The sequence below is a fragment of the Sinocyclocheilus grahami genome, unplaced genomic scaffold, assembly GCF_001515645.1.
Source record: "Sinocyclocheilus grahami isolate Dianchi unplaced genomic scaffold, SAMN03320097.WGS_v1.1 scaffold439.1, whole genome shotgun sequence".
NCBI classification, from domain to species: Eukaryota; Metazoa; Chordata; class Actinopteri; order Cypriniformes; family Cyprinidae; genus Sinocyclocheilus; species Sinocyclocheilus grahami.
In genome coordinates this window covers 436,672-458,603 of record NW_015505618.1, presented here as the reverse complement: position 1 = coordinate 458,603, position 21,932 = coordinate 436,672, and the positions used below count along the sequence as shown (strand labels likewise).

Genomic DNA, 21,932 nt, shown 5'->3' with positions numbered 1-21,932 from the left:
CTATAGTAGAGTTCAATTAAAAAATGTACTAGTAAAATAAAAAATCATACTTGTAACATTTTGAATAAGTACTAGTATCTAATAAATGTGTACTAGTATCTATTGAATAAGTACTAGTATCTATTTAATAGATACTAGTATCTAATAATAAGTACTAGTACCTAATAATAAGTACTAGTATCTAATAAATGTGTACTAGTATCTATTGAATAAGTACTAGTATCTATTTAATAGATACTAGTATCTAATAATAAGTACTAGTACCTAATAATAAGTACTAGTACCTAATGAATAACTACTAGTACATCAAAATTAAGTACTAGTCACTTGTGGAATGCATACTAGTCAGAACTGAATAGTTGATATCTCAATGATGGATCCCCATAGAAGTCAATGGCAAAAATGTAAAATTTGTTACTAGTAACAATATAAAAGTTACTAGTCACTATTGAAATAAGTACTAGTATCTAATAAATAAGTACCAGTATTTAATCAATAAGTACTAGTATCTAATGAATAAGTACTAGTACCTAATAAATAAGCACTATGTCACGAATTCGGTCCATGGACTTCCGTTTATTCACCACCAGAGGTCACCCTTTCCATTACATTGACTCTCGCACAACACAAACTGTTGCATAGCACCCCGGACTACATATCCCATCATTCATTGCACGGTTTGCACACTGCACTGATTGCACTCATTGCACACAGCTGTTTCTTATCACCTCACTCACTATATAACACCCACTCAAACTGCCATTCTCTGCTGAGTATTGTTTAGCCCGTACCCCATTCCGAGTCTCTGTGTTTTCCTTGTTTTGCCTTGCCTGTTTTCGCGGTTTCTGATCTTTGCCTGTTTTCTTGGATTTCTCCCTCTCGTCTCGCCCCTGTGATTCTGTCTGGCGATCGGTGACCTACGCTAGCTCTGGGACTATTCTTGTTTTTTGCCCGCCATATACCTGTTTGCCATTGTTTGACCCTGCCTGTTTACCACGTCTCTTTAATAAAGCCTGCAGATGGATCCACACATCTCACGTCTCATCAGCCCCGTCACACACTAGTATCTAATGATTAAGTACTAGTACCTAAAGAATAAGCACAAGTACCTAAAGAATGAGCACTAGTAGTTAATGAATAAGTTTAGTAATTAGTGGTGTTTCGTGGATGAATGAATCATTGTTTGTGAACAAATCGTAGGTCTAAGTGAATGAATAATTTCTTTCATGTTCACTGTTTCATTTGTAAATGATTCAGTAATGAATCACTTGAGTCAAATATTTAATAACTTGCTAATACGTAAATCAGATGCTCATTTATCGCCACCTACTGACGTAGGTCTACAGAAATAGACAGCTTTAATGAAGCTGAAAAGTAAATATATAACAATAGTTATAATATGTAGGCTACAAATCTTAAAAAAAATAAGAAACCATCAGTGAATGGATTTAATAGAAGGAAGGAAGGAATAAATGGGTTTTCTTGTAGCTCTATATTGTTTTATGTTCTTATAAGCTATTCCTTCAACAAATATTGATAACAACAAATTATTCAAATTTCATGCTGTCACGGAGAGGAGCGCAATATAGTAATATGGTTATAATCATGACCATATAACTATATTGCACTGTCTTTGTTATTCTTCACTCAGAATAAAATGATGAAAACGGGGAAGTCAGGGCCTAAAGGTTAGAGAGTCGGACTCGTAACCCAAAGGTTTCTGGTTCGAGTCTGGAACCAGCAGGGATCGTAGGTGGGGGGGAGTGAATGTACAGCGCTCTCTCCCACCTTCAATACCACGACTGAGGTGCCCTTGAGCAAGGCACCGAACCCCCAACTGCTCCCCGGACGCCGCAGCATAAATGGCTGCCCACTGCTCTGGGTGTGTGTTCACGGTGTGTGTGTGTGTGTTCACTGCTGTGTGTGTGCACTTTGGATGGGTTAAACGCAGAGCACTAATTCCTAGTATGAGTAACCATACTTTGCCACATGTCAAATGTTAATATTTTAATAATCTTAATAGGGTTGAGTTAATATGTCGAGTTTACGAGTTATTTGGCATGGCCGCTAATAACCCGAACATGTCTGGCACACCGTTCAAATGAGGCATGCAAAATAATTCACGCCAAAACTGTAGATATTCAGATTCTCAAATAAAAGTAAATCAATGTTTTTGGGGCTCAAACTAATTCATAATGATCACAGTTGATGGCTTAGTTTAGGGGCTATGTGCGCTACCATATTGTAACCGGATTTACAACACGTGAATTCATCCATTTTTTCTGGAAGACATGAAAGTGAGTGGCTGGTAAACAGGAAGAAAAATAGAGTGCACTTTATAGGTAGGCTACATACAATGTGCGTTTGACATGAAAAAAAAATCTAATTATGTTTGAAAGGTTTATTACGTTTCCATATACATTGGTGTATATTATTATTTTTATTATTACTATTATTACTATAATAATTGGTTTATAGTGATGATGTGTATTTTAAATGTCTGAATCATTAAATAGCCTAAAACATTAGGTGGTTGAACACACTGAAAAGCGCTCACTGGGCAAGCCCCTCTCTGGCTCAGTGCCAAAAGCCGCACTAATCATACCAGTGTATGATTTTCAGTAACGCTTCAGTAACCAGCCTATCACAACTCTGTTTTTTTATTTTAAGAAGGTAGGCCATAAATACTTTTAATATCACAGGGCTCAAGTCCAAGTCAAGTCTCGAGTCATTGTTTTTAAAATCTAAGTCGAGTCGCAAGTCGTCTTTGATTATATCGAGTCAAGTCGCAAGTCCTCAAATTTGAGACTCTGAGTCCAAGTCAAGTCTCGAGTAATGTGACTCGAGTCCACAACTCTAGAAGAGAGCAGGGGTTAGTGCAGTGCTAACCCCAGCAAGCCTGCCGTTCCTTCGGTCCTGTTGGCAAATGTTCACTCACTGGACATGAAAATTGATTATAATCAAGCTGTGGCGATCGCTACAGCGTGGAGTTAGGGACTGTTGCCAAAGTCCCTTTCAAGGAAAGTCTATTCACTCGGCCACCATATTTGCAACATCTCCGGGTAGCTCAAACAAGACCAAGTCCTATCTAAATGAATGGTGGAATCCTGAAATCTCAAAAACTGCTCTCTGAACTCGCAATTAAATTACATATTTCAAATCAGCAACAAAATCTAAAATGAACTGCCCCATGAATGTTGTTTCTTATGCTTAAATAAGCTTATTTTTCAGGCTAGACTAGCCAATGCACATGCATAGTTCCAACGCGCTTATGAGTGCGCATTTGCATTGGATGCTCTAGCTTCTAACGGCCACTGCAGTGACGCAATGACGTTACCAATCAACGATTGGCTCTTTCATTTAGAAGGCGGGAATATCCCGCCATATTGTGCGTTGCAGTTTCTCCCATTCATAAGTATAGGAGTGAACCGTCTTTGTATTTCTATAGTCTTTGCTGTTGCATCTTCGTTTTTACGAAGACATGGCTGATGGAAAAATTACCAGACTCTGCGGCCTCCGTTTCCCAGAAAAATGAAGTGTACATCTGAGGGACACTTCACACCCTACACTATCCCAGAATCAATTGCGTGCAGATGATGATGGAATTTATATTCAAAGAACATGGTGGGTGAGAGGAATTCGCATTTAAATGTAAGTGTTGTGTTTTAATTTACTCAAATGCCTAGCGAAACAAGTTTTAAAAGCCAGGTTTTTTTTAACACAAAGCCCACAAACAATAAGACAACCACTATAGAAGGCAATAGTCTTTCCCTTTGTTGTGTTTTTATTGTGCTGTCATGCAAGATATGTCTACTAATGTATTAAAGAGCAGGTCATGTGGGTTTTTGAAAATTATCTCTTTTGCAGTTTATAACATAGCTATCCTTAAATGAAAACAATCTGCAAAGTTGTTAATCAAAAAAGTGCATGATAAATAAAGATATTGTCTTTCAAAAGAGAGAGTCGATTCTGAATCACCTTAACGAGTCGTCATGTTTTCGAATCTTTTGCCTGTTTGTATATGTCACTGGGTTATACATTTGCATAATCCCTGCCTGACCGCGAAATACGAACAGAGTCTGACCTGCCCACAAACACTTGTGCTAGTTAGTGTGTTTACATCATGTTGAGAAGATGCTGTGTTCAAGGATACCACAGAAATACAATTCAAACCTTTTGTTGTGTGCATGTCATTTTACCAAGGACTGCTTCTCTAATCTGGGCTTTTATCTTCGTTGGCTTCTTCTATCTACTTAATTTGGACTAACAAGCTCTACAAACCACAACCTGTAAGTAGGATTGATATGTTATGTGTAAATTTTCAATTGAGTGCTCAAAATATCAAGTTTTTGTGCTAATATGTGATGTACACCTAGTGCAGCTTTAGGTTTCCAGGTAAAGCACGATATTACTGTCTTACTGAAGTAGTTCAGATAATTCGCTGTGAACCCACTATTTACTAAGAATGTGTTGATTAATGTAGTCTGACGTTGTTCTAATCACTTCGTTTAATAATAAAGAATGTAGTGTAGTGCACAGACTTTATAATCATTGTGAAATTGCTGTTTATTTTGCTGCACCGGCAGTTATAGGGTTAATGCGGGAGAGATGAGCGAGTTAGTTAGGCTGCAGCTGTTCTGCGTTCTGATTAAAAGTTAAGACAGAGCATCTTTTGTCTGTCATTCTTCAAACATTACAGTAGACATATTTTGGTTTACAAACTGTATTGTTTCATCAGTTAGTCACGTTAGCACTCGGCTAGCATACCCACCATTATTGTTTTAAGTGTTTACAGTTTAGCAGCTAAACTTTAGCTGTGGGCACCATTCGCTTGCAAAAGTGTTTTTGTATTTTATGTCATTATTATAAGAATGGATTGGAGCAATATATTATTGTTTTATGCAAAGTGCTTTGTCAATGGTAGCATCAAAATCATCTCAGTGCAGATCACAATAACAAGCAATTATTGTAAATTATAAGAAGTTACACTTCATCCTCCTTCATGAGATGTTCATGAGATGAACACTTCAATAAGGACAAAAGTGCACTTCCTCAGTTTAAATTTAAGTTGAAATGGTTGTAGGTTTGGCTGAATGGTTTCCAGCCGAATTATTTACTATTCAAAGATCTATTGAATCATCTTATTACTCTACTGATGATGACTGTAACAAAGTGTGTAGATCGGGAAGAAGGAGGCGGGAACCGGCGAACACTCAAAAGAAACTTTAATAATAAAATACACTCAAAACAGCGCGACAGCCCCTCGCGGACGACTGTCGCGCACAAACAAAACCAAAACACAAAATAAAATCCAGGCCTGGTCCTCTCTCGTCTTTTGTTAATCAAAAAAGTGCATGATAAATAAAGATATTGTCTTTCAAAAGAGAGCCTCCGCCGCCCAGTGGACGGCGACGGCTCCTCCGCGTTCGGGCAGCCGGCAGGAGTCCCCCGTTCCCTGCTCCTCCCCATCATGGCGGATGGCAGCAGGCTCCGGCCTCAGGCGAACGGCGGCGACTCCTCCGCTCCCTCACGGACGGCAGCCGTCCCTCCACATCCCAGGCGGCCGGCAGCGAATTCGTCCGCCCCCGGCAACTCACTCCAGCCCACCGCCTCGTGCGTCCATGGCGGCAGACTGCTCCGCCATGCTCGATGGCACCGCGGACTCACCCCAGCGGCGAGGGATCTCTGGCAGCGTGCCCCTCCTTCCTCCCGGGTTTCGGCACCAATGTAACAAAGTTCATAAGTCGGGAACCCCCGGCAACTCACTCCAGCCCACCGCCTCGTGCGTCAATGGCGGCAGACTGCTCCGCCATGCTCGATGGCACCGCGGACTCACGCCAGCGGCGAGGGATCTCTGGCAGCGTGCCCCTCCTTCCTCCCGGGTTTCGGCACCAATGTAACAAAGTTTGTAGATTGGGAAGGAGGAGGCAGGAACCGGCGAACACTCCAACAAAACTTTAATAATAAAATACACACAACATAGCGCGACAGCCCCTCACGGACGACTGCCGCGCACAAACGAAACCAAAACCCAAAATAAAATCCAGGCCTGGTCCTCTCTCGTCTTTCCCTGTCGTCACTCCTCCTTTGTATCCTTCCGGAGCTCCTCCGTGGGACTCGAGACCGGTGAGTGGCGCAGGTGTCGCGCATTAGCATTTACTCCACCGGCCTCGCTCCGTTCCCACGGCTCTCGGCTCCGCCCCTCTCGTCACAATGGCATATCATTTCGTTTAGAAATCATTGGCAAATGAGTCTAATATTAAATGTATATTCTGAGAAAATTACATGTTTTCCTTAGATGCATTTAAACCTGTTGTAGGGAACTCCGACACAATAATAGGACACTTTAAAATACCATATGACCTGCTCTTTAACCAAACTTGAGCACTTCAGTATTTTGTATGCATGTCCTGCTGTGTCATATTTTCTAATGTTAAGATTGCACCCCTGTCTTAATATTTTTCATGAGTGTTTCCATTTTCTCTTGTTTTAGGACTATTCTGGAGAAAATTAGCCTGCTGGGGAAGGACTTAAAAATACAAAGCAAGTTAATACACACATTTTTTGCTGAAATTCATTGTACTGTTGTTGTTAACAGGCATGGTTTGTTTGCTCTGCCTTAGGATTGCAAGTGTCCTGGGACAGGTGAGGGAGTGAGTGGAAGCTGGTGGAGCTACTCAGGGAGGACATCAAACTCCAGAGAGAGACAGAGGAGAGAAGAGCACCGGAGAAGAGGTTTTCTCTTCTTGAGAAAATGGTTAACAAATAAATTATTTATTAGTCATTCTCTATTAGCCAAGAGAAAACAGTGGGGAAAAAATGGGTACATTAAAATTTTTCTAAATCTTTTTTTAAATGTCACATTGTCAATGAAACAACCTAATTTCTGTAATATAATTTTGTTATGTAAGTTAACAATGAAATGAGTAAGTTGTATACGTTCATATTCACATTTGTAAATGAGCCTGAGTACTTTCTGTGCTTTTTGTATTTTTGTTATGCATATTCACATGTGTAAATAAAAGAGAAGAAATTATGTACATTGTTCATTTTTAATGCAGCTTATAATTTTTACACAAACTATTATTATTATTTTTTATTTTGTCCTGTAAATAAAAATTTTTACACATTAAAACAAATTGTTCTATACATTACTGAAAGTACTTTTTACAACTATTTACAACATAGCGTTGGTTTAACATCAGAAAACCACATCAATTTTAAGCCCAGCCCTGCCTCAGTGTTCTGGGGTCTTTGAGAGGTGAATTACTTGGTGGCGAATGGCCAGCATCTCCTCTGCGACTCGGAGGACAATGCAGTGGACAGTGGAATGATGCATGTCAAACACTCTGGAGACCACTCTGTGTGACTGTACTGTTGACAGACAGAAAAGAAACACCAGGGTCTGGATTGTGGCACCCCAACTGTTGCCTTTCACTTCTCAGAAGATCCAGCAGCACTGTCAAGGCCTCCCTGCTCAGCCCCGAAAACTGTTAAAAAACCTGTCCAGCACTGACACATTCAGGTTCATCCTGCAGTACACGGGTCTGGTCTGATTTAAGGAAAGAAGGAAAAGAGAAATTGTTTAGAGCTATGACAAAGTAATTAGTTGAAGAAATATTGAGATACTTTAGTAAACTACTTTTAGTCATTACTAATACCACATTGGGGAAAAACAACTAGTCGTATTTAAAATATTTAAAGGGATAGTTCACCCAAAAATGAAAATTCCAAACCTGGAACAACTTGAGGGTGAGTAAATGATTACAGAATTTTCATTTTTGGGTGAACTATTCTTTAAGTATTATCTTGCATACTCTAATATGCTTAAGGTATCGAGAGTAAAAGTAAAGGTATACAGTATTGTAGGGGTGCGCCGATCCGATATTCAGTATCGGTATCTCTCTGATACTGGCATTTTCTGTTGGATGGGGTATCGGTCAGACGAGAGCGATCCAAATCCGAAATAGTGCGTATACTATTCTGTGTGTTCACGTAAACTCTTCTCTCCACAGCGGCTGTCCGTCATCCTCCATTCAGCATTCAAACTGTGTGTCACTTTCGTTTATGACAGTCAAGGCGATGAAACTCTCTCCAAGATGATTAAATGTTCCTAATGTTATACTTGATCTGTAAATAAAGATAAATGGTTTTGCATAAAAGGAATTTATCTTGCTGGAGTTTCGTGCTGTTTCTAAATCGTGTAAATTTCTACCGGATATCTGGTTAGATCACAAGTCTCCAAGTAGATATAACTGCAGACCGGAGATCTCCAAAATGGGGCATGAACTCCAAAAGTGGGCAGAACCTCCAAAATGGGGCGGGGTCTCCTCGCGCAAAGACTTTCACCATTGGCTCTGGCTCCAGCCAATTGTTATTGACTTACATTTCAAAATAAAACTTTATAAATGTAAAATTTTTTCTAGTTCATCTAAAATAAAATATGCTATATAAGTAACTGTTCTCCGTGAGAGCAGAGCCCAAAGCTTGTGGCCAGTGGTGTTCGGACTGGAGTTTGAACCTCTGCTTAATGATATAAACGGGAATCACTCACGAGCTCTCCCGCGAGCCGTCCTAGCGCAGCGCAGGGGAAAGATTTCACTCTATCGCTTTTTTCTAAGCAACTGGGGCATCCCCGGGCTCGAAATTCGCAGGGTAGGAGGGGGTATGACGCTGGGTGTAACTAAAAAGGTGCCATTGTCCGGTGAGGTCCGGTTGGGGAGTTACGGAAAGATCTCATATCGCATAATCTTATTAACTGTTTATCTCCTGAACTGCAACTTTCTTTACCACGCTATTCAGCGCCAATCCCGCCCGTGCAGTCAAATTCACTGGTTAAGGTTAGGGTCAGGTGTGGGGTAGGTTTAGGGGTTAGCATTTTTTGTAGCATAATGTAGGAAATCAACACTTTAATTGACACAACCAATAAAATCTTTCAAATCAGCTGTGGGGCTGAGTTTGCACTGAAGTGGATTGCGGGGGGAAATTGCGCATGCGTGTCATGTGCTTGTCTGTCAATGGGAGGAAGCCACGCCCTATTTTGGAGTTCCCGCCCCCATTTGGAGATCTCCAGGCTGCAGTTATACCCTTCTCCAAGACTGGAGTAGAGAGCACTATGAATAGTTTGCATAAGCGCTTTGAGCCACTCTGTAAGTAGCCTTTAGTATCATAATACTTTTGCGCAATGAAAGATTATTAATAGCCTTTCTTGTTCATCTTATCTATCATATGTTGCTGCCTCATTACTCTGCTATACATTTAAAAGAAATGTATTTTAATTTATACAGTAGTCACCATTTGAAGTGGATCAAAAAAGTTAATCAAAGTTGTCCTAAGACAAGAACGGGTATTGTTTTGGTTTTAAGACAACTTTGATGAAAGGTTTTGATCCACTTCAAATGTTGACTACTATAGAATATATTTATATATAAATATATTACTTGTTTTTCATGAATGTATTTTACAACAATACAAAAAGCAATGTGTAGGCCTACCAGATTTAGCCCTACACTTATTCACTTTTATTTGTTACCCACTAAATAATGTTTTTTTTTTTTCAATAAAAGTTTAGGATTTTATAAAATTATTGTGCACTCATGATTTTTCTAGAGTAACTTTTGCTACTGAATTATCCATTAACCCAGTTTATAATAGTATTTTGTCATAGATTTAGATTTTTTATTTTTTTTTATTTATAATGAAGCTGTCCATATTTAGTAGATTGTGTGTAACATACAAAAGAGTGATGATCGACCTACACATTGAGGTACAGAAATTCTACACTCATTTAAAAAAAACTGTGCTGGAATCGGATCGTTATCGGTATTGGCAGATACTCAGAATTTTTGGTATCGGATCGGTATTGGTTCTGAAAAAGTGGTATCGAGCCATCCCTACAGTATTGTTCTGAAAAATTACTGCTGCACTAATGTGTATGGTGCATTTTACTTCTGAATATGTTCAAGGTTATTACATTTAAAGTTGCCTACTTCATATACTGTTGGGTAGTTTAATCTACAACAATGCATCATGTTGTAAAAGACCATATTTTTAGTGTTGCTGTCCTGTGAGAAAAAAAAGAAAACTTAGTACTTCACATTTGTACGAGAATACTTAACGAATGTATTTCCTTTCAGACCACCACTGATTGTTTTGAAAATGAAAGTAACAACATTTATTGTCAGAATATTAACAAATTGTTGCTAACAATATCAAAGACTGCATCCGAAGGACTCGGACCGGCCAAACAGAGCACTGTTCAGCTGTCACTGAGATGTACATTGAGCTGAACAATGCTCTATTATTATTATTATTTTATGCTTAACTGCCTAAAAAATCCGGGTTGCAAACCCGTCTACATATGATCACCATGGTCAAGACAATAAACTATATGAAATTGCACCTTTGTACTGTAAGATATCAGTCAGCATTTGAACTGCTGTGTGCCTGTATTTTGTAGTTTTTCACATGTATCATTACATTATTCAAGTAAGCTCCAAGCCAATACCAGCATTTAAAGTTGTAATCCCGCATTTAAGGATGCAGCAAACCAGTGTAACTCACCTGTCCTCGGTCTTGGCTAAGCCTGAGGTACATCACCATCTCCTCCATTATGACGTAAATCATAAAAACAAAAAACAATTCTGGCTCCACCTGTCCTGTCAGGATGGCAGCTCTCCTCTCGCACTGTTGCTATGCGACGGGAACCCCTGGTGGCACAATTAGGAACTCCTGCGAAGGCGGCGTCCTTCATGCACTTGGGAGAGTCCTTCGTGCACTTTGGAGGTGTGGCCTTCAAAGTGTGCGCACTTAACTTTGGGACACAGCTTTAGGGTGTATTCACACCAGGAAAGTCCGCTAGTTCACTTGCATTGGTCCGGACCAAATACAATTCGTTTTCACACAGCCTTTTTTGCAAGTGAACCAGAAACTGTAAACAAAACCACACGTGTGCTTAAGGTCATCCATTCATTGATTCATCCATTCAACCGTACCAGAGTTTGTTTGGAAGCGGACCGAGACCACCTCGGTCTCGATATGGTTGGTTGGTCCACTCCCGAGTGCGATTGCTGTATTCACACCTGCCCAAAAGATCCGCACCAAGAGAGGAAACGAACTTGAGTTCGATTCAATCGAACCAAACAAGACAGGTGTGAATACACCCATAGACTAGTGATGGATTGAACCAATTGCTTCACAAAATGATTTACTGTTTCAAAGCGTTTGAAACACCACACGCTAGTATGACATAAAAATACTCTGCTAGAACAATTTCACAGTCACTGTGTCTGTTTAGTCCTATCTGACAAGAGATACGGCTGCATGCATTGAGAACCACTACCACTGAAAAAAGCCAAAGTCCCTTTCCAGAGTCATTTCACTCGGTGGCCATCTTGGGAAGTTTCACAACACCATTTCAATTTAAGGCTGTTTCTATGGTATCTGGAGCTTCTAACAGCTGCAGTGATGCTGTCATAAAAAAAGCAACAAAAAAAAGTTTGGTGATTGATGTTTTTATTTGGAAGGAGTGACATGCTTTTTAAAGCCACCATAGTAGTAGTTTAAATTTCTCTCATTAATTTTTAATACTGGTGACCCAACTCAGCTACACACTGTACATTGTCTGCTAAAACCCACTTTGGTTTTTATGTGTAAGCTATTTGTGTACTATACTCTAGCCTTTAAGTGTATACAACATTTTACTACATTTTTTATGCTCCATTCTCTTTCATATAATTATACTCTACTTCTACACTTCCAGGTTCTGCAATGTTTGTTAAAATGTATTTTATGTATTTTCCAGGTGTAAAGGTTATTGGTCATGATACAACAGTCATATATGGAGAAAATGCCACTTTGTTGTGTCAGCTTACTAAAACTGATGATGATCTAACTCGTATTATATGGAAGAAAAAAACACGAGAAAAGCCTGAGGAGGACGCCTTCTTTGTCATTCGACAAGGTGGCAAAACTGAACAAAGGAATGGATTAGAGGACAGAGTACAATTTATTGGGAACTTTGCAGAGAAAAATGGATCAATTCAGCTGCTTAGAATGAGGCTACTGGATGAAGGGATCTACACATGCACCTTCAACCTATACCCTAGTGGGCCATTAGAGACGGACATCAACGTCACAGTTTTTGGTAAGATGGCTTGTACATGTTATTCTGTGTCATAATGCCTGCATATATCTCTGTGTTTCCATGCCTAACAATGATGGAAATCGTGGAGTTAATTGAAATATTCCATGCTTGCTACCAGACTTTCCTCCTGCAGAAATGGTTTGTGTCAAGTGATAACTGTAAAAGTGAATGCTTGTAATTTTGAAAGGACCACAAGCAGGCGGGGCTACTTTAGTCATTGTTCAAATTTAATGATTAATTAAATTCATTGTTTTTTTTTTGTTTTTTTTTTATGTAGCTCGTCCTGCGGTTAATGTGAGAGGGGAGGAGCCTGTTGCTGGTTCTTTAGATATGAATTTGGCATCATGCTTTGCCTCTAATGCTCGGCCTCCAGCAGAAGTGATGTGGAGATTAGGAGATCTGAATAACTCCCTCAGGACAATAACCAATCATACAGTGAACCCAGATGGGACTGTTACTGTTGTGTCCTACCTACTGGGGGCCACATTCAAACACTTAAATAAGAAGAATGTCCAGTGCATGGTGAAACATGGCACTCTAAAAGAAGAACTTGTGCTGGACTACACAATAAACATCCATTGTAAGTGCACATATGGTGTATTAACCAACAATCTGCATACGACTGTTACGTGCCTTTCACATTTGTTTTTTTGGTTGCACAGAAACTGAGTTGTTTAATGGCTACACTCTAAAAAATGCTGGGTTGTATTTAACCCAGCATTTTTTAGAGTGTATAAATAAAGCAGTAATGCACTGACACAAACTTACAGTTAAGGAAATTACTCATATGTTGATTTAGTAGCTGGATTCTGTGACTACATTTAGAGAATGATTCGTCAGACTGGTTCAGTCTGGGAAATTCTGTGAAGTTCGTGAGTCTGCATTAATCATTAAAAGAACCAGCTCATAATTTTTTAATCAGACTACACAGGTTGTGCTGTGTATTTGTTTTGCGTGCAGCCATGAGGAACACCACATGAAACTTTTAGTGAGTGACTCATGCTAGAAATACATGTTATGTTCGCCAACAATTTTGTTAATTAAATGTATATATTTTTAAATAATTTTTCACATTTCTGAAACAGCATGAAGGCATCACTATTCTCAAAATTATTACTCTATAAACTGCAGTGTAAAAATTAAGGCTTTATTTTCACAAATAAATAGTGTTTATGGATATATTTTGCTGCTTATTTTTTCTTAGATCCTCCTGCGTCAGTGGTTATAATTCCTGACAGTTCAACACATGCTAAAGAATTCAAGTGTATAGTGGATAGTAACCCAGAACCAACCAGCTGCTCTTGGACAAGGTACTATAAATGTATTTCTCAGGCTGTCCAACAAATGCTAAATAATTCAAGTGTATAGTGGCTAGTAATTGTTATTGGTGTTATAAATAACCTTTTTAATGATAGTTTTTCATTAATATTAGTATGTTAATATCATTAATATTACTAATATTTGTATATATTATTTATTAATATTGTTTTTTTACCCCTCTATCTGCCTGGTCTTATAATATTTTGAAGTGTCTTTTAGGGTTTTACATAAAATCAACAACAACAACAACAACGTGTCAATTAGGTACGAGTCTGTGTAATTTGATGGCTGAGCTCCAGAAAATCAGTGATGAGGCATCTTAGAGTGTAGCCTCGGTTAGGGTTTTACATTAAAACAACAATAACCACAACAGCAGCATGTTGTGTGAATGATGTTTTTTAACATGCAAAATTATCAGTGCTCTTAACAACAGTTATTAGCTGAAACCATTAATGAATGACAGTTAAAATTGAACATGAATAAATTCATAAAGAAGTAAAACACAAAATAATAACAAAAAATAGATGTGATTAAGACCAACTTTCAGTGAAACAATCACAATCCAGTCAATATGATGCCTTAACGTCCATCATTTTGGTGTGATTAAGTAGCGATTCTTCTCTACAGATGATGAGGTTGTAGGATGTGATACCTCTGAAATACACAATTGAGTTTAGAGTTACAGTGTGTCCATGTGTTTGTGTAAAAACAATTATGTTTATGAAGGCCAAAAGCAAAAATGGACAGTATATGAGCCCTTCACAATCTTAAAAGAAAAAAAGTGATATAAAGTCATGGGATAGTTTTAATATTTTTTTGTGACTGGGTATGTTTATACATAAACCCAAGTAATAATTAAAAAAAATCTAACAATATGAATTATAAATTCATTGTCTCTTTTACTTACTTAGTGGAGAAGATGGGAGAAGTTTCCACAGCTTAGCAGAGCTGCACACACTTATATGTGACCAAAAAACAAAAAAAAGATAATAACATGTTTGTTTGGAAACCAGTTACATTTTTAAAGTTAAATTTGTATTTAAATTTTAAGAATGAAATCGTTTACCTGTTGAGAGTGTGTTGACAGTCTGTAGTTGGATCACTGAACTCCAGAAAATCAGTAATGAGGTGCTTTGTCAGTTACAGATACAGAAAAACAAAAGGGCGGGAATAAAGAACCCTAAACCCTAACACAAAGAACCATTTCAGCATGAAAGGGTTCTTCAGAATGCTATGGTTCTAAATAAAACCATTACTGCATGTAAAGAACATTTAAAGAACCATCTTTTTTCAGAGTGCATCTATCTCAGTGGGAGTTGTTATTCTATAAACTAACCATTTTTTAACACCTGCACAAAGAAGACAAGTTACATTTGTTACTTAGTGAAGAAGATGAGAGTATCCTTAACTGAATAGAGCTGGTCACACTTACATGCTCTCTTAAACTAAAAAGAGAAAAGATATAGGAAACCAATTAGCATTTGAAAGTTATAATTTATAGACATTTTAAGAAAGAAATGATTTACCTGTTGAGAGTGTGCTGACAGTCTGTGTAATTTGATGGCTGAGCTCCAGAAAATCAGTGATGAGGCATCTTAGAGTGTAGCCTCGGTTAGGGTTTTACATTAAAACAACAATAACCACAACAGCAGCATGTTGTGTGAATGATGTTTTTTAACATGCAAAATTATCAGTGCTCTTAACAACAGTTATTAGCTGAAACCATTAATGAATGACAGTTAAAATTGAACATGAATAAATTCATAAAGAAGTAAAACACAAAATAATAACAAAAAATAGATGTGATTAAGACCAACTTTCAGTGAAACAATCACAATCCAGTCAATATGATGCCTTAACGTCCATCATTTTGGTGTGATTAAGTAGCGATTCTTCTCTACAGATGATGAGGTTGTAGGATGTGATACCTCTGAAATACACAATTGAGTTTAGAGTTACAGTGTGTCCATGTGTTTGTGTAAAAACAATTATGTTTATGAAGGCCAAAAGCAAAAATGGACAGTATATGAGCCCTTCACAATCTTAAAAGAAAAAAAGTGATATAAAGTCATGGGATAGTTTTAATATTTTTTTGTGACTGGGTATGTTTATACATAAACCCAAGTAATAATTAAAAAAAATCTAACAATATGAATTATAAATTCATTGTCTCTTTTACTTACTTAGTGGAGAAGATGGGAGAAGTTTCCACAGCTTAGCAGAGCTGCACACACTTATATGTGACCAAAAAACAAAAAAAAGATAATAACATGTTTGTTTGGAAACCAGTTACATTTTTAAAGTTAAATTTGTATTTAAATTTTAAGAATGAAATCGTTTACCTGTTGAGAGTGTGTTGACAGTCTGTAGTTGGATCACTGAACTCCAGAAAATCAGTAATGAGGTGCTTTGTCAGTTACAGATACAGAAAAACAAAAGGGCGGGAATAAAGAACCCTAAACCCTAACACAAAGAACCATTTCAGCATGAAAGGGTTCTTCAGAATGCTATGGTTCTAAATAAAACCATTACTGCATGTAAAGAACATTTAAAGAACCATCTTTTTTCAGAGTGCATCTATCTCAGTGGGAGTTGTTATTCTATAAACTAACCATTTTTTAACACCTGCACAAAGAAGACAAGTTACATTTGCATATTTTGGCTAAACTGCCAATCTCTTTGTAGACTTTACTACTATACTGGGACATATTTCCATGTGAAACAGCTTAGGGAGCAAGACAAAAAACATAGGGACAAGACATTTTATCCATCGGTTGTTGATTGGTTTGTGAAGAGTCAGCAGTGCATATTGGAATGGAGGAAGATCTGAATGTGACTGGCATAATTGCAACATGGATGTACATGCGTCAAAGATATCAAGTGAGTCATATCACAGGGAGAACAAGTTACGACATTTTGATTAAAGATTGCAAGGTTAAAAATGAAATGCATGGCTGAATCATTCACAATAAGACCAGTAGCATGCATTAAGAAAGTAAATAAGGTCCGTTTTAATTTCATGCCGACTTACTGTTATTGTGTCTTGCCAAGTGCAAAGGTTGTAGGCTTAGTTGCTTGAAGGTTTTATGTTTCAGAGAGAGACAGATGCAATGTTAGGGTGTTCCACCAAGTTGCTGAGGTGTTGGCCAGTGTTTGCTAGTTGAATTTTCCAGATGTTATCCATTTTTGTTTCAGTGTTTTTATTCAGATATATTTTACTACGGAGCATCATGTGTACTGTTATGTACTAGCAGAACATGTTCAATGATCTTTCATCTATCTCTATTAACAGAGACAATACTCTCTATTATGAAGGCAACAAGCTTCCTGTCCCAAAATGGTCCTCTGACTTTAATGGCTTGTACATCTGTAATGCTTCAAACCAGTATGGAAGTTCATTAGGTTCTCTGTATGTGAATGTTCATACTGGTGAGTCTATTTTGTTTTTATAATTTAAGGTACATGTTGTTTGAAGTGTTTATGCTATGAAAAAAGTTGTGTGCTTCTCAGAACTGAATTGAGAATGCTGAATTTCAGTTTATGAAATTACATTTATGCATTTGGCAGTAAGATATAAGAATGAATGCAACACTTAGATAAAACTATTTTTAAAAATTAAAAGTCTACAATAAGTGCATATTGTTTGTGTAAAACTGTGAAACTGTGATTGTTTTAACCGAATTTCATGTATCATCATAATTTCAATCCTGTGTGTGATAATCCAGGATAAATCTAAAATGTGACAACCCATGTCTGTACAAACAGCTATAGCATTTGTCTGCCTTTTCAGAATAACAGTAACATTGCAGATGTGTGAACTTGACATTTTTTACTTGTCTCCATCTTTCCAGAATCCAGCACCATCTGTTGGGGTCTGTTTGGTTTTGTCAGCTGCTTAGCTGTTCTTGCTGCTGTTGCTGGTGTGATTTTCAAATTCAAGCAGTGAGTTTGAACACTTCTTTTACTTCAATGTGACAGGAGAGTTTGGAGCTTTTGTAATTATAATATACAGTATTTGATTTTAAATGTGCAGTTATGAGGAGTGGTAATTGTTTTTGTTGTAGAATACGATAGGGGATATATTCACACGTTATAAAACTGAAAAAGGATGGTGTATAAAATTGATTTTAAGATAAAAAATTAGACGACAAAGAATTAACTTGACGGAGCTCAAACTCAAACCACACGGCAGCAACACGGCACACGGCATGAAAAGTCTATAACATGCTTTGGTTAAAATTTCTCAATAGTAGTGTAAAAAAACACCCTTTTGCTCTGTTTTCAGCATGCCGTTCTAGTCCATGTTGCTTTAAATGCTAAAGAGCTCTGCTAACCCCGCCCCTCTCTTCTGTCGGGTGACGAGCAGGCAGTAAACTTCAGCTGTGAAACTTGCTAACTAGCACATATTAGGAAAGGCAGTTTGCAAAGATTCATAAAAAAAATCCTTATACTCACTTCTACTGTAGATGAAGCTGGATCACGAATGATTTGTGCGAACATAGACATATTTAGGTCGATCGGGATCTGCCTATTCCCTTCAAAAATGAAAGTAACGCTCTGCGTCTTCAGCGGCTCAGATGTCGGGAGTAAATGACGACTGCTATGTTCATTATTACATCCAACAACAAAACACCTCAATCGCTTAATCGGAGACATTCTTGTCTTCCCCTGCACTGGAGTGGACATAATGGCGGACAGCTCACAGCGCACTCAGGGCGGGTCTATGGTAAGAAGGCCTTGTCAATCAACTAGCGTGGGAGGGGCCTGTGCAGAACTATGACATTCTGCCAGGAATCTCAGAACAGCCTGATTTGAGAAAGGGGATTTTAAAATGGGGATTTAAAAAAAAAAAACACTGGGTGGATTTTTATCATTATAGGATGGTTGTGTAAACACACTTCCAACACACATTTATGTTCAAACAACTTGTAAAGTGAATTTTGCATCCGATGACCCCTTTAAAGGGTTAGTTCACCCAAAAATGAAAATTCTGTCATTAATTACTCACCCTCATGTCGTTTCATACCCGTATGACCTTCGTTCATCTTCGGAACACAAATTAAGATATTTTTGATGGAATCTGAGAGCTCTCTGACCCTCCATAGACAGCAACGCAACTAAAATGTTCAACAAGTCCAGAAATGTAGTAGGAGGACATCTGTAAAATGGTCCATGTATGTTTTTGAAAACAGTCTCTTATGATCACTAAGGCTGAATTTGTTTGATTAAAAATACAGAAAAACTGTAATATTGTGAAATATTATTACAATTTAAAATAAATGTTTTTTTCTGTTTGAGTATGTTTCAAAATGGAATATATTCATGTGATATCAAAGCTGAATTTTCAGCATCAGCATCCAGTCTTCAGTGACTCATGATCCTTCAGAGATCATTCTAATATGCTGATTACTGTTATTTTCATTATTATCAATGTAATGCATGATGGCTTGAATAAAATAAAATAAAATTAATTGACCACAAACGTTTGAACTGTAGTGTGAATATTTAGATTTTATATATGATAATATAAGCTAAAATTGCCTAAACTTTTCCTACAGGACAGTGGAGCGCTCTAAACAAGACAGGTGAATGGCTGTGATGATTAGGATGAAAGTGGTAATCCAGTCTCTCCTATTCATTTACAACCCTGTACAACCATATAGACATAAATCATAACGAGTTAAATATTAATAAGGCTCATGCTTTCAACATGAACTGATGTGGCTCAAAGGAATGTTTCTTGCAAAAGGCCATGAGTTCTTGCTCATCTGACATATTTTTAAATTAAATTTACAAATTAATATGTCATATATATATATAGATATTTAGGTATATAGTTTTGAACCTTCTGTAATAGTTGCATATGAGTCCCTCAGTTGTCCTGTGTGATACAGTCATTGTTGGAAAGAGTTCAAATACACAAAAATGTTGGAAAACCAAAGAATTTGTTTTCTGAAGAACAGTTGAACTGTTCAGCACAAACAAGGGACTCATGAACAACTATCATTAAAAACTAGATATTTAGGTATATAGTTTTGAACCTTCTGTAATAGTTGCATATGAGTCCCTCAGTTGTCCTGTGTGTGATACAGTCATTGTTGGAAAGAGTTCAAATACACAAAAATGTTGGAAAACCAAAGAATTTGTTTTCTGAAGAACAGTTGAACTGTTCAGCACAAACAAGGGACTCATGAACAACTATCATTAAACACACACACACACACACACAGCTGTCTATCATTCAGGTAACAACACAGTATTAAGAATCATGTATGTAATCTTGTGAAATTCAACTATTATTTTCTCTTGTGGACTATATGTAAACATTTAATGTGAAATTTCTTACTCAGATCAGTATAATAAACAATAACATGCATTTTGTATGATCCCTCTTATTTTGGTAAAATAATTAACATTTTGCAGATTCTGCAAGGTGTATGTAAACTTTTGACTTTAACCGTAAATCAGTAACAGTGGTCTGTTTGTTTAAATGTTATATTTTGATATCACAGGAATGGAGAGCTTTCTGATCAGAGACAGTGACGGCGACAACTGTGTGTGGATCAGCATTCCATCCTGAACCAGATGTTCCAAATGACCGGACCTGCCTTTGTCTGATTGGAACAAACTTAGTTATTTATGACTGGTAAGAAGAGGATTCCGATAAGATAAGTAAGATAAATTGAAAGTAGATTTTGATGAGGTGGAAAGTACCTCTTAAATATGAAGAGGGAGTGATATTATATTTCAAGCCTGCAAAAGTCCTGACACAATCTGCATGGTTCAGTTTGCAGGCTGTTCTGCTTGTTAGGCAGATAAGGAAGATTAGGCAGGAACAGCATCACTCTTTGTGATCCAGTAACCTGAATCAGCTCTTTAAATTGCTAAAAGAATGTGCTTAAAGGGGTCATATGATGCGATTTCAAGTTTTCCTTTCTCTTTGGAGTGTTACAAGCTCTTGGTGCATAAAAAATATCTGTAAAGTTGCAAAGACTAAAGTCTCAAATCCAAAGAGATATTCTTTATAAAAGTTAAGAGTCAGCCACACCTACCTAAAACGACTCGTTGTAACACGTCCCCACATGTCTACATCACGATGTGGGAAGATTTGCATAACGCCGTCCAAATGTCCATGCAAAGAAAGAAGGCATAACTTTGATTCTCGCTGTAGTATTGTTGCTGCTGCCATGTCGTAAAGGCGCTGTGTGTTTCGTTGTGAAAGCGAAGCTACTTTGTTTGGTCTTCCAAAAGAGGACGATATCCACTTCGTCATGCCTAGAGCTGATCCGTGCTGGTCGCTGAGGGAATACATCAACTTCGCGCTGTGGATCGCCGGATCGGCTTTCACTGTGGATGAAGCGGAGTCCAGTCCGGGGTCGACACATTTGGTTGCCGCAAGCCCACCGGCCGTTCCTCACTCTAGCACTCTGCTCACTCTAGCCTCCGGTCGCCACTCACTCAAGGCCACCGTGTGTTTTGTTGTGAAAGCGAAACTACTTTGTTTGGTCTTCCAAAAGAGGACACAACTACAAATCTGTGATTAAGTTGTATTTACAACACTGTTCCAGAACACTTCAACCCAAATATTCATTTGTGTGCAGCACATTTTATGGAGGACTGTTTCCTGATCCTGGAGAGTAGATTACAATGCCGCGCTTGTTTGTCATTTCTCCGATCTCCATAACATTTCCATCATTAGCTTTAGGTATTCGGCCAATCAAACCACACTGGATAGTTGGCCAATCAGAGCACACCTCGCTTTTCAGACTGATGAGCTTTGTAAAAATCTACGCGGTTGAGTGGAAGGAGAAAGTGTGGAAGAAAAAGATGCACAACCAACCGAGAGAACCGCAGCCTTATGAGGATTGTCAAGCAAAATCGATTCAAGAATTTGAGTGAACTTCACAAGGAATGGACTGAGGCTGGGGTCAAGGCATCAAGAGCCACCACACACAGACGTGTCAAGGAATTTGGCTACAGTTGTCGTATTCCTCTTTTTAAGCCACTCCTGAATCACAGACAACGTCAGTGGCGTCTTACCTGGGTTCAGGAGAAGAAGAACTGGACTGTTGTCCAGTGGTCCAAAGTCCTCTTTTCAGCTGAGAGCAAGTTTTGTATTTCATTTGGAAACCAAGGTCCGAGAGTCTGGAGGAAGGGTGGTGAAGCTCATAGCCCAAGTTGCTTGAAGTCCAGTGTTAAGTTTCCACAGTCTGTGATGATTTGGGGTGCAATGTCATCTGCTGGTGTTGGTCCATTGTGTTTTTTGAAAACCAACGTCACTGCACCCGTTTACCAAGAAATTTTGGAGCACTTCATGCTTCCTTCTGCTGACTAGCTTTTTGAAGATGCTGATTTCATTTTCCAGCAGGATTTGGCACCTGCCCACACTGCCAAAAGCACCAAAAGTTGGTTAAATGACCATGGTGTTGGTGTGCTTGACTGGCCAGCAAACTCACCAGACCTGAAC

General features: G+C 38.2%; 1 protein-coding gene across 1 annotated transcript; it reads left to right on the top strand.

The window, feature by feature from the left end:
* The first annotated feature begins 10,694 nt into the window (after positions 1 to 10,694).
* On the top strand, positions 10,695 to 17,514 carry LOC107551971 (nectin-1). The gene is made up of 7 exons (XM_016233777.1): positions 10,695 to 10,785; positions 11,804 to 12,145; positions 12,423 to 12,725; positions 13,350 to 13,455; positions 16,758 to 16,894; positions 17,317 to 17,407; positions 17,499 to 17,514. The coding sequence occupies exons 1-7, from the start codon at positions 10,695 to 10,697 to the stop codon at positions 17,512 to 17,514; spliced, it is 1,086 nt and encodes a 361-aa protein (XP_016089263.1).
* Positions 17,515 to 21,932: the final 4,418 nt, after the last annotated feature.

Coding starts and splice junctions, on each gene's coding strand:
- LOC107551971 (XM_016233777.1), top strand. CDS start 10,695: ATGCGACGGGAACCCCTGGTGGCACAATTAGGAACTCCTGCGAAGGCG. Junction 12,146..12,422: donor CATCAACGTCACAGTTTTTG/GTAAGATGGCTT, acceptor TTTTTTATGTAG/CTCGTCCTGCGGTTAATGTG. Junction 13,456..16,757: donor ACCAGCTGCTCTTGGACAAG/GTACTATAAATG, acceptor CTCTATTAACAG/AGACAATACTCTCTATTATG.